The sequence below is a fragment of the Dama dama genome, chromosome 32 (assembly GCF_033118175.1).
Source record: "Dama dama isolate Ldn47 chromosome 32, ASM3311817v1, whole genome shotgun sequence".
NCBI lineage: Eukaryota > Metazoa > Chordata > Mammalia > Artiodactyla > Cervidae > Dama > Dama dama.
The window spans coordinates 14,474,442-14,487,559 of NC_083712.1; the positions used below are offsets into that span (position 1 = coordinate 14,474,442).

General features: G+C 41.2%; 1 protein-coding gene across 1 annotated transcript in view; it reads right to left on the minus strand.

The window, feature by feature from the left end:
• ASB5 (ankyrin repeat and SOCS box containing 5) overlaps positions 1-12,748 on the minus strand; it is a 39,011-nt gene extending 26,263 nt beyond the window's left edge. Inside the window, exon 1 of the mRNA XM_061134623.1 lies at positions 12,538-12,748. Within this exon, the coding sequence (XP_060990606.1) occupies positions 12,538-12,733 (196 nt within the window). The 5' untranslated portion in view covers positions 12,734-12,748. The remainder of the gene's footprint in view (positions 1-12,537) is intronic.
• Between the last annotated feature and the right edge of the window lie 370 nt (positions 12,749-13,118).

Sequence of the window (13,118 nt, forward strand, 5' to 3'; positions counted from 1 at the left end):
CCTGAAGGGGAAGAACTGAAACCTGGAGGACTTGTCCCAGCAGGTATTGATTCAAAGTTTTACATCTGCCAAATCCCTTCCTGCAGCATCCAAGACCCGACGACTTCCTGGTCTGTTTTACAGACGGAAAGAGCGATCCCCTGTCGGTTCAGTTCTGGTATCTGGTTTCTGGTATGTTTTCTATTGACAACACAAGCTTTGAAGCACCATGTTCACTTTTAAATGAACGGAGAAAAAAAATGTTTAATAACATTTGAAGCTTGGCTCAGAAAGTTTAAAAGATTAAGAATAAAAATGCCTTTGCTTAAAGCGAGAAATCAAAAGGTAAATAAGTAGCGTTCTTCTCCAAAAGGCAAGAGGTTTTTGAGTTCCTACGAGGTGAAGAAGCTACTTGAATATATTAACAAACATTAACTGATCCCAGTAAACAAAATACACATAAAGGATTTGTTTTATTTGGGGAGGAAGTCTAATGCCAACTCATGAGGTTAGAAGAAAACAGGGAAAAGGGACAATAAGTCTGATTAAGAAAAAAAGAGGAGTGGGTTAAAGTTAAAGTTAAATCATTATAGATTTAACTTCTGGACAGGATGGATTTCCTGCCTTCGTTTGTTCTCCTAGAATCTCCGGATTAAGATTCACTCAGTGAGCACAGAGGCCATCCCACTGGCCGAGGCAGGATTAGAGCAGGTGATGCCTTACAAACAACGGAGCGTGATACCATCCAGTAGTTGGCAGAGGACCGTATGTATGGAAAGTCTTTGTGGATTACACCAAAAGCACGACATTATCATCAGAAAGGGTGGGGTAGGTTTTATATGCAACATATGAAGCAAAACTGTGCACATACTCTGGAATATATACATTTGATTGGTATTTTGCCAAGTTCCAAACAGCTTTTAAAGCTTCTGCATGAGTGCTAAGTCACTTCAGTCATGCCCAGCTCTCTGGGACCTTATGCACCGTAGCCCGTCAGGCTCCTTGGTCCATGGAATTCTTCAGTAAGAATACTGGAGTGGGTTGCCATGTCCTCCTCCGGGGGATCTTCCTGACCCAGGGATTGAACCTGCATCTATTAGTCTCCTGCATTGCAGGCAGGTCCTTTACCATCAGATCCACCTGAGAAGCCTCTAAAAGTTCCTATGTTCAAGAGCATTGCTGCTGGACTATTATGACTCTGTTGTTACAACAGAGAACTGGATTTCCATCATCTCATAAGACAAATGGCCAGTATTCTATCAGAAGCATGACTCCCTAAGTGTCTGTGAAGACTGGGCTAGCCTGAGCTCCCTTCTGATAATCTGGGAGAGTCGTCATACGCTGCTGTAGTCTCAGAAATGCTACTCTCCAGTTTGTGAAGTGGCTGTAAGGCACAGATTTGAGAAAGTTCTTTTTCCATCAACATATTCCAGCCAAGTGTTTGGTAGCAAAGCTGGTTTCTGACTTGAGCTTCATTCACCCTGATCGCAGACACTGCACAAGGACGCTAGCCCCTGAGACCTACCAACCAGCAGGCTTAACATTCCTGCTGTTTGCATCATCACTTTGTTCCCATTTACAATATACAGTTTAATGCTCTCATTCTGAAGAGAGAAGACTCGGTCACTATTTGTGGTTCATTTTCTGAGCAGAGGCTTAGTCACCTTCATACCATCCTTGCAGCAGCCTGATAAAGAAGCAACGGTTCTAGAGTGGGACGAACTCAGAGAGTAGTGCCGAAATGTAGGCACTAGCGTTTGTCAAACAGACAGCCAGTGGGAAGGTGCTATATGACTCAGTGAGCTCAGCCTGGTCTCTGACAACCTGGGGGGTGGGGTGGGGTGGGAGGTGGGAGGGAGGTTCAAGAGGGAGGGAAAACTTGTATACCGATGGCCGATTCATATTGATGTACTTCAGAAAATAACACAACATCATAAAGTAATTATCCTCCAATTAAAAATAAATACTTAAAAAAAATTAAAAAAGAAGCAACAGTTCCTTAAAAGCTCTTGAAGGGGTATTTTGCAAACATGCGTCCAGGTTTCCAGATAATTTAAATACTGATAGACTTTGAAAGTAGTCAATGATTCTATGAAATAATTCTGCACCCTCTTCCCAAATATAGTCCACTCATTTTTAAAAAGGTTTACTTTTCTCTTTCCTCATAAGAAAAACAAAAAAACAAAAAATCTTTTTGTAAGACCTGTCCAGTGAAAAGCTGTTTTGCTGGCTTCCTAGAGAGACCAGCTGGTAGAAAATAAGCAGAGAAAATAAAGGGGAAAAGCCAACTTCCTAAACAGGCTGACTCAGCTCTTCGCTGTTAGTGTTGACATGATTGGTTTGTTTGTTCGTTTGGGTTTTTTTTTTTTTTTTGTCTTCCCTATTCAGCTGCCAGGAATTAAGAGAAAAAATAAAAGCGTGAGAAGGACAGTTCGGTGGAGGAAGGGTTTTGCGATGTTGGAGGTTCAGAAGCGTCAGCCCCCCCTCTGGGGGCTGCCATAACAGGGCAGAAGAAGTGTGCTGTTGTATATCACGGCCACACACCACTACACACTCTTAGAACCCTTCCAGAAGAGCCTTGGAACCCTTCCGGAAGAGCCCTAGAACCCTTCCAGAAGAGCCTTGGAACCCTTCCAGAAGAGCCCTAGAACCCTCCCGGAAGAGCCTTAGAGCCCTCCCTCAAGAGCCTTAGAACCTTTCCGGAAGAGCCTTAGAACCCTCCAGGAAGAGCCTTAGAATCCTTCCAGAAGAACCTGGCTTCCTACAATATATTCACAATCAGGTATTTGACCAGGATTGCCCAGGAAAACGTTTCTGTCCAAAGAATTTTTGTCAAGAGGAGTCTCTTAGACAGGGTAATAAGATGGTAGGAAAAAATGTCTGCAAGTTATTGAAAACTGTGAACTAGCCCGCCCACACCACAGCATCCCCTCCAGGTCCTCGCCATTCTCACCGACCTGCTGACACCTGGGCTAAGATCCCACGTGACAGCTCAGACTGTCCTGCTTTTTCTGTAGAGCCTGTCAGAGAAAAATATCTGAACAAGAATAGCTTGAGTCCTGAAGGCACATAACCAAATTCTCATTTTTGCTTGTAGTTGGGGGAAGTTCTACATATTCAATACTTTAAAAAATTAAAAAAAAAAAAACATTTATCTATTTATCTGGCAGTGATGAGTCAGTTGCAGTACCTGGGATCCTGGCGGCATGCAGAGGTTAAGACTCTGCGCTCCCAAAACAAGGGGCCCAGGTTTGATCCCTGGTCAGGGAACTAGATCCCACATGCCGCAGTGAAACACTTTCTAAATAGTTAATATTCTGTTTGGAAAGGGCCAGTGGACAAATCCCATGGATGACACAGACACCTTACAAGCTAGAGGCTTGGCATGCTGCAGTCCATGGGGTCGCAAAGAGTTGGACACGACTTAGTGACTCAACAATAAGAACAAAATCACTATGCTCTCTGCAATATGATTTATGCAAAGCTCAGGAAGCCCAAATTATAATTTCCTTCTCCAGAACAGCAGCAACTTTCCCCTAAATATTGAGCTTACTTAGACAGAAGCCCTCTCTTTCCTGGAATGTCATACCAATTAGATATGCAAGCATGGTTTCAGGGTTTAATATTCAATATACAGGAGTGATTCTCTCCAAATCAATAAGGTCTTGTTCTGCTCCTTCCTTTCAGTAACGGTAAGGATACATAAAACTTCATTCCTCTACTAGATTTTACTGGATGAGCAAGTTCATCCTAACTGCAAGGAACAGAGAGAGAGAGAAAAGCTCAGAACTCATGGACTGTAGCCTGCTAGGCTCCTCTGTCCGTGGAATTTTCCAGGCAAGAATACTGGAGTGGGTTGCCATATCCTTCTCCAGGGGACCTTCCCAACCCAGGGACTGAACCTACATCTCCTGCATTGGCAGCCGGATTCTTTACCGCTGAGCCATCAGGGAAGCCCGTGAGGGTCTATGTACTTGCACAGTAAGAGAACTGGTACAGTTTCCTGTCCAAATTCCCCATCCTGGACTGTGGCTCAAGAGGGAAATAAGACACAAAGCTTTCAGTGCAGAAACTCCTTTGGCACATCATTTCATCCCCTAGATTACTTACGACTTTGACTTGATGGATGATGGGGATCGTCATTTCTCTAGTGAAGGAGGCAGAATTTGGAAAACAGAAGGGCTCATCAATCTTCTCAGTGGTTAATCAAGGATGTGTTTGGTTGTTTCTGAGGGATTCACTCAGAGAGTCATCATGACTTATATGCTCATTATTTAACTGCTATCCTGTCTCGGGATGCTGAGAACTCTTTAGAAGATCATCTGTTAGCACTCTGACGGCTGACTACCTTCTTCAATAGACTCACAAGGACCGCTGCAGCGTTAGATGGGAAAGAACAGATTTTCAGTGTACCAGCCTTAACTTTAACTGCATCCTTGTCAGTTTTCATTTAAATCAAGCTGCACACTTGATGACGGAGATGCACTGATGTTTCTATTTAAGAACATCAATGGCGTTTCCATATTAAATGTCAGTTTGTGCTCTGCCCATAGCTTAAGACCGTAAGCCTTCTGGAAAGAGTGTATGTATTTCTGAATGTTTCTATTTTGCTCAGTAGGGATGATGGTGACATGGAAATTTTATCTTCTCTGATGGAGAGAGGATGCCTTCGTGCCATTGGACATAGTTATGCCCATTCCTGGCGGGCCCCAAATGTTTTCTGTTGTTCTAATCCCTAGGAAAGAATGTTGAATGGATACTCAGTTATGACTCATTTTATAGAGTGGTTAGGGTCTGCAAAGATGTGTGTTAACTCACATCATATTTTAAGTAAAATGGGACAGTTTAAACATTGAAGAAAAGTCCCTCCTGAAGTCCAACATCTGAAGATTCATAAAAGTCAAGCGGCTCTATTCATGAAGGAAAAGGGGCCATGGGAACCTGTCCCCTCACATTACCCTAGCCTCTCAGTCCTTCAGGCTCTTCTAAAAATCTTCTAAATCTTCTTAGGGGACTGATTTTAAAAATCTTGTCCCCCAGTTGTCCATGAAGAATTACAGGATTGAGAAAAGAGACCATTCTAATACATGTCCTCCTCAACCTACATGTCACAGGATATGCTTGTTTAACTACAGGCCACCTGGAAGTGCTAACAACTGAACGGTTTTTAGACTCCTTAAGCCTCTCCTCCCATGACCTGATATTCTTGGGGCATTTCCACTCTGAAAAGCCAATGGTCTGCTTTGTAGCATTGCTGTGAGAAGGTTGGAAAGAATGAATGATTTGTTCTTTGTGCAGCTGGTGTGGAAGAAATGCCAAAAGTTCTTCATAGGCTGTGAGTGGACACTTTCTTCCTTTAAGAAACTATTTGATGGTGGTTTTGGAAGAAGAGGCATTCCAAATAACCCCCCTTGCTTTCAATGGCATGGCCCGTCTGTCACCGGGGATCAACTTTCCTCTCTCTTCCCCAGGTTAGAAAAATGAGCTTCCCGTGCTGAGATGTAGCAGGAGTCCAGGAACTTCCGTGGGTCCACCCTGAGGATGTGCAGAGCAGATTCGGCACCCAGGAGGTATTCGACCTTCACCGAGAAATAGTTCACGGAACACACGTAATGACATGTTGATTGGTTACACCTGGGATTTTACAGAAGTACGCATGGTGGTGCTGGTTTCCCTCATGAGTCGGGGGCTCTTTCTTGCAGGCTGAATCCAGTAAATGCATTAGAAAACTTGTAATAGAACTTTTGACTTTCGGACATGCAATCTGAGGACGCATGTATTTTTCACTTTGGCACCAACCATCTGACTCTGTCTTTTAGCAAATATTTATCCTTCAGCCTCTGCCCCCATGAACCAGGCTTGCTCAGTTCCACATCTAAAAGTTCTCTCTTTTTTTTTTCTTTACATGCAGCTTGGTTCCATCACTACTTCTACATAATCAGGTATGTTCTGCTTTTGAAGTTTTTCCTGCAGAAAAACTCCACCTTCTTTAGGATCTGATACTCTCAATGGACTTCCTTAGGGAACATTCATTGCAGAACTTAACTGTGTTCAATGTAGCACCTTATGAATTTCCTATGTGATTGCTGTTTGCTGGTTTTACATGTACAAACTATGGCTCCACTGACCCAAGTTTCCTATGACACAAAAGTAACTCATACACTATATGTGTTAAATACATGTATGTACATCCACATGTATGCACACATATATATGCACACACATATATATGCATATATCTATATGCACATAGCACATAATACGGTGCTGGGAGCAGAGTAGGTATTCAAGTGTTTACTGAACTGAATTAAATTCAAAATTGTATCAGTTATGTCAATTAATAAGAAAAGTAGCTTATTTTCATAATTTACCATCCTCTAAAAGACAGTGCAAATTGAAAAGCAGAAGGTCTAGATGGAGTATTATTCTTTAACTATAGTTATTATATAAATTTTTTAGAGGTGACTATAACCATGCCACCTATATACAAAATTCATTTTTAAATTGTTCACCAACATACTTTTCATTCTTCAAAAGGCTTAAGGGATAAGCAATGAGCACACTGGCTCTTGTCTAAAACATTTCTTTTGGCAAGAAAACTGTGTACCTACAGGTAAAGATTTAGGCAGGAGATATACGAGCTAGAGGGCTTCCTTGGTGGGGAAGGAAGATGGTAAGGAATCTGCTTGCAATGTGGGAGACCTGGAATCAATCCCTGGGTTGGGAAAATCCCCTGAAGAAGGAAATGGCAACCCACTCCAGTATTCTTGCCTAGAGAATTCCATGGACAGAGAAGCCTGGTGGGCTACAGTCCATGGGGTTGCAAAGAGTCGGACATGATTGAGCAACTAACATACACACATATGAGTTAGAGGTAATAATAGGTTGAGAGATGAAAAGGTGAATGGGGAGGGGCGATGGGGAACTGGGAAGTTCTGGAGCATGATGAATGAGGACATATGCGTGATGATGGAGAGAAGATGCCTGTGGTTAGCACAGCTTTTATTTACCTGACGAACCCGGGCAGAACCTTCTCTCCACACTCTCTCCTCTGTGCTCCCCAAGCACCCCTTCAACCGTGCAATCAGCACTCACCATGCTCCAGATTACTTGGTCATCTGTTTGTCTCTCTCACTAGACTATACACACCTTTAGGAGACAGACAGTGATGTGTTTGTATATTTCATCCTTGATGCCGAGCACTGTGCCTTTGATACAGAATACACAAAAGTAAAAGGTATGGAAGAATATTCCTAGGAAACCAGTCTCCTCCTAAGCAATAATGAGCTATGCTTCATTCTTTAATTCCAAAAATCTAAGCATTTCTCCAAATACAGAGGAAGAGGAACAATATTAACACATTAAAATATGACAAAGCCTTTTGCACCCTGGAAACTTTGTTCTCAGATTCCTGTTTAAATTCACAGTCTTATATTCATCCCTTCCAAAAAAAGAGCTCTGGCATTTCCAAAAAAAATAGTAGAAATGTGGGCAAAACGAAAGTCTCTTAAAAACCTTTTTGGTAGCAATTTTGATTATCATGTCATGTTTCTTGCCATATAAGAACTGTTCCATTTATTCCAGCTATTCTTATCTGGCAATTTTTCCATTAAGTATAGAAAATGTGTCCCCAGACTCTCACATCTTCAAGGTATTTTTATACTTTTATACAATAAGCACTATAAAAGAACTGAGCCTACAGGTTGACTTGACATTTTTCAATGCTGAGATTCTGAGAAATATTCCCAACATAACTAACCTCACAATCAATACAGGAGCACCGAAACCCACAGGAAACAAGCTGTTCCTGGGGAACAGGTATAATGGGCATGCCTGTTGCCCTTGCTCGCACCAGCCGTAAAGTTAAGTCTCTTAAGCTGTTTTTAAACCTGGGATGGATTCTACTGATGGAGAAAAAAGTTACATCATACAAAGTTCTAGCTGCTTTTCCTACCCAGGTTCCAATGTTCTCCAAAATGATTAGTCGAGTCCATTGACTCGACTCAGAGCGCACGTTTACCCTATATCCTATTTCCAAGTGTCAACAATAGACTCACTGGGAAAAAAAAAACAAAACTGCATGCTTAATGGCAACCCTGAAACCAAATTTCTGAAAGCTCAAGCACAAATATTCTACCAGACGATTTCTCATACATTCTATATTCTATATCAAGCCTCAACCATGAGAGGAGTGCTAAGGAGGCTGGGTGCCACGAGATTGTTTTTCAGGCAGCCTCATGGAGTCATTACCTCGATGAATTTTCCACACTCTGAAATTTGGTCCACGGCCTTGCAGGCTTGGAAACCTGATCTGTCGGCAAAGCTGGAGCAAAGTCACATCTCGGAGGTGGACTTACAACTCAAAGAGCCCAGAGCACTAAAGAGTGATGTCAAGATGCAAACATATTAATTTACTGCGAGAACCATAAATGTCAGATGGACTGAAACCCTCCCAGGGCAAGCCAGCACATTCTCTCTCTCTGTGGACAGAGGCAGAGGGGGAGCCAAGTCATAACCAGAAGGTTACTTGGTGATGAAAAAGTGAAACAAAGGAAATAAACAGTAAATAAATCAAAGACAAGACAGGAATTCAGAGTCTAACACTACGATTTCCCGACTCACCCTGACATTTCACACTAGAAGAGGTGACCCATCAGACTTTCCAGGCAGCTGAGGACCCAGCTCTCTGGGGTGGCATTACCTGGGTACTGCAGACCCACCTGGGTGGCTAATTAGTCCTTCTTCTGATTGACAGACTTTTCCTTTAGGTATGTCACCATCTAATTCTGGGAGACCCTAAGGTAACCACTACTCTCTCTGCTGGTGTATTTAAAGGTATCATCAAGTTCATTCATTTCTTCTTCTTTTTGCTTATTTTTTGTTGTCATTCTTTTCTTTCCATTCAGACCACCACCATCAGAAAATCTAGGGCCTCATCTCCTGATGGTGGGGTCTAACTGATCTGCCAACTTCAACCCGTCCCCTTACCCAACTCCAAAGATCACTACTGTATAAATTGACCTTAAATTAGCGTTTTATATGTTTTCCAAACTTCCCTCATACCAGACACTCCCAGTGACTCCTACTGCTGTCAAAGTTAAGTTCAAATTGATTAGCCTGCTATTCAAATTCTTTCATATCTGTGCCCAATTTATTATCATTTTTTTTCTGTTGCATGAACCTTCAACTCCAGGCAAATCTACTGTCTCTTAACATCATATGTGCACCCTAACTCCTGCCTCTGCTCCCTCCTGGGTTCCTGGGAGTCAACTCAAGATCTTCATCCTCCATGAAAATATCTCTGAAGGTCCAAATCTGAAACTGACCTTCCATTCTTTAGGCTCATTTGGTATTTAGTGTATTTGGGAAGTAATTATACATCATCCCGAAGGACAGGGGAGCCTGACGTGCTGTAGTCCATGGGGTCTCAAAGAGTCAGACACACTTTAGTGACTTAACAACAGACATCTCCTCAATTAGAATAACCTGCTTACAGTTGGGAACAGTACATTTTGCTTTTTTTTATATCCTATTTCTTCAATGCCTTGATACCAGGGTGCTCAATAAACACGTACTTAGAACTGACCTTGTCTACATGTAGGTTAAAATACTGAACTCTCCTAAGAGCCTAATATAAAACTTGAAAGGTAGACCCTTAGCTGTTTCTCCAGGTGTCTGTGGGTTGTCAGTTGCACATGCTTCTTCCACACCTTTGGAGGGATTTCATAAAATCGGCATTCTCCCCCACATCTCACTTGCTCTCTGTACTGTCTGATGTAACAGTTGGAGACACCTTTCAACTCCCGTTAGTTTCACTGAATCAGCCTCAAAGTAAAGTGCTGGCTTTAAAAATAGACTAGACCTCAGATATGTGGAGACTGTCATTAGGACATTTAACAGCAAAAACCATATGGGAAAATAGTTACATAGAAAAGCCTAACAGGTCCCTCCAATATGATGGTGGAGTTGATAAAAGGGTGAAAAGTCAGATTTCCATGGCTTATTGGAATAGCAAAAGGATCAAGAAGGAAACAATCTTAAACAATTTTAGTTACCATGTTGCTTTTTGGTATTCTTGCCCCGATCCTCCAGCCTGATTGGAAAGTGCATTAAGAAAGATCACCCAGTATTTGTCTAAGACAATGAGCTGATTTGCAACAGTATCCGGGAAGACAGAGTTTCTTTTATTTCCTACCAAAGAACTATTGCTCACTGGGAGGACATCCAGACTGTTGTCAACAGGGTCTTCCGTGATTATGAAAGATATGAAAATACACACACCATCTCATATTTCATGGAATTTGGCAGCTCCCCATCAGAAATGTTGGGGAACAATCTGGCTAAGTCTTGAAAGTAGGAACGAGAAATCTAACTCAGAGTGGAACGAAGGTGATAATCTTTCCTAGGAAGGAGGAAATTGCTAGATTAAGCAAAGATAATTAAGCCTGATTGGTTAATTATAAAAACATAAACACAATAAAAATAGTTTAATCATAGTAAATAAAAGAAAAACCTATATTAAAACAGAGTATAATTTCTTCCTAGGCAAGGAATAATTAATTCTTAGAGGTAGACCAAGAGTTTGTAAGGTTCCCGACTGTCCTCCTAATATTAAATAAAATTGGAGACTGATTATTCTTACACTGAATACAAATTATAATATATTGTATTGGTCAATATATATGTGAATGCAAACTATAGAAAGTGAGTATCTTGTTAAATAGGTACAAAATTAAAAACAACATATAACAGATGTGAAAATTTGATGTTCCCCATTTATGTTCCCAGAAAAAATATTTTCTATTAGGCAGTGTTAATTTCTTTCTCTCCTTTTTGGAATATAGTCCCACAGTTCTAATATATCTTAACACAAACTCATCAAAACAGATAGGAACATGGGAGCCATTTTCCAGCTTCCCGGGGGCTTCCCAGCATGAACAGACTGAAATCAGGCTAAAGAAGGAACAAGTGTTTCTTTTATTTGTAAATAAGTTCAAAAGGAGATTTCAAAGCTTCCTCTAAAACCCTTGTCAATTCACCAAAAATGTTGGATTTCTAGCCAATATTTCAGTTCTTGTGTACGACAGTTCTCATAACACGTAGACGGGATTTGATTATGAAGTAATGAGTTACGGGCTGCCCGTGACCGTAAACTTCATCACCTTATGCCTGCATCATCTATTTAGTCTTATATCTAAAAGCACGAGGTTTACTTTAAAATCTAATCTCGTATGCTTGCTGGTTTTTAAAACACAATATTTCCTTTACCCACATGGTATATACGGCATTTAAACAGTTACCCTACTCTGAGCTGGTGGGTGAAAGATCAAATGTTGCCTGTTTCCTCTAGAGCCCACCTTCCTCGTCTGGGTTTCATCCTGGCATTTAGATTTTCCTCACTTTGAACGAACACATAACTTTCTCACTTTGCATAAGAACGATCTTCCTTGGGGGGAAAATGTATTTCTTATGTACCACATACACCAAAAAATATTTTCTACCTTTGTTCAATTTTACATATACCTACAGAGTCACCTAGAGTTTTAAAATAAGTTATTCCACAATTTAAAAAATATAGAAAAGCAGATACAAGCTTTCTATTCTAAGCATTCTTTAAAAAAATACATTCTCTAATTATGTGGTATTATATTTTGATTTCAAAAATTTAAATTACTTTAGAGGTATTTGGGGCTCTAAAATGTGCATGCTTGCCTGATGATTTTCAAACCAGAAATAATCAAAAGACTTTAAGAAACTGAAATGTCACCTTGAAGCCCACCATAAGAATTGCTTTTGTTGTACAAAATACCAGTCCGATAGAATGAAAATTGCTTTACAGCCTTTCAAGTCTATGGTTAAAATGATTGTTACTCACTTAATTTCATACTTCAATTTCTTTTAAGAAATATAGATGGATGTACTTGGCTGCATACACACAACATTTGTTCATTCCTGTCCTTTGTTCATGTTCCTGTCCTTTTGTAATCAATTTCTTACAAATTGAGCCAAGCGACAAAAATTCCATCAGGAAAACCCATGCCACACATCTTAGTATTTTCCACAGTGTGCTTTACTTTATAATGAAGTGGCTAATCTCAGGCAAATAAAAACTGTGAAAAACAAACAAAACCTTCAAATCTTCTCCTGTAACGATCATTTTACATATTCCTAAAGATTTGATTTAAAACAAATCATAAAAACTCTGGTATATTAAGGACAATTGAAGTGAAACCAGTAGTTGAACCCTGTAAAAGTATGGCTTGGCAAGTGAAACGTTAAAAGTTTAAAAATATTTATGAATAAGAAAACATCTTAGAATATGTTCCCATTAGATTATTTTGCAACCATACCTCAATTTGATTAAACCCCAAAACGTAATTTTATTTTCGTTTTTTTTTTTCCTGAGGCCAGGAAGTGACTTAAATATTTTCCATGATGAGAAGTTGGCAAAACAGTCACTTTGAATCAGTCCCTAGAGGAGGAAACCTGGGATGTTTTCTTGGGTTGTGGATGAAACATAAAGTCGGCGTGAAACCAGAGCGCAGGCCGGACACATACCTTGTCCTTGGGTTACTCCGTAAAACTCGGCCGCTATCCGAGCCGCTTCCTTGCGGTTGCCTTTCACTATGTAGAAGTGGCTGAGGATGGCCAGGCTGATTTTCACAAAGAGCTTGAAGCAGAAAAGGGAGAGGATGGTGAAGTAGACGTTGGAGAGCTGCTGGGCGAACGGCCGGTTTTCCTCCACCACCGACATTGCTGCGCAGGCCGGGCCGCCGGGCCGGGTCAGATCCAAGTCCTGAAAGTGCTTGGCTCCGGTCCGGGATGCTCCTGAACAGCTGGTCCTGAGGAAAGAAAATATCAGCTGGTGGCGATGCCTCCAGCTCAAAATATTTATACTGTCCATAAAAGTGCCTCGCACACGCCTATTGGTCTGACAATATTCCGGGGGAGCGCCGGCAACACGTGCCGGGCTCTGAGACGCCTGACTTTCCGAGCCGGGTATAAGATGACGCCGCATCTCCCCGCTCTGAGTTTCAAAATCCAGGTATTGACGTTAATGTACAGAGTGTTTCCTTCTTGTTGTCTGTTGTTTAGCCGCTCAGTCATGTCGGACTTTGGCAACCCCATGACGGACTTTA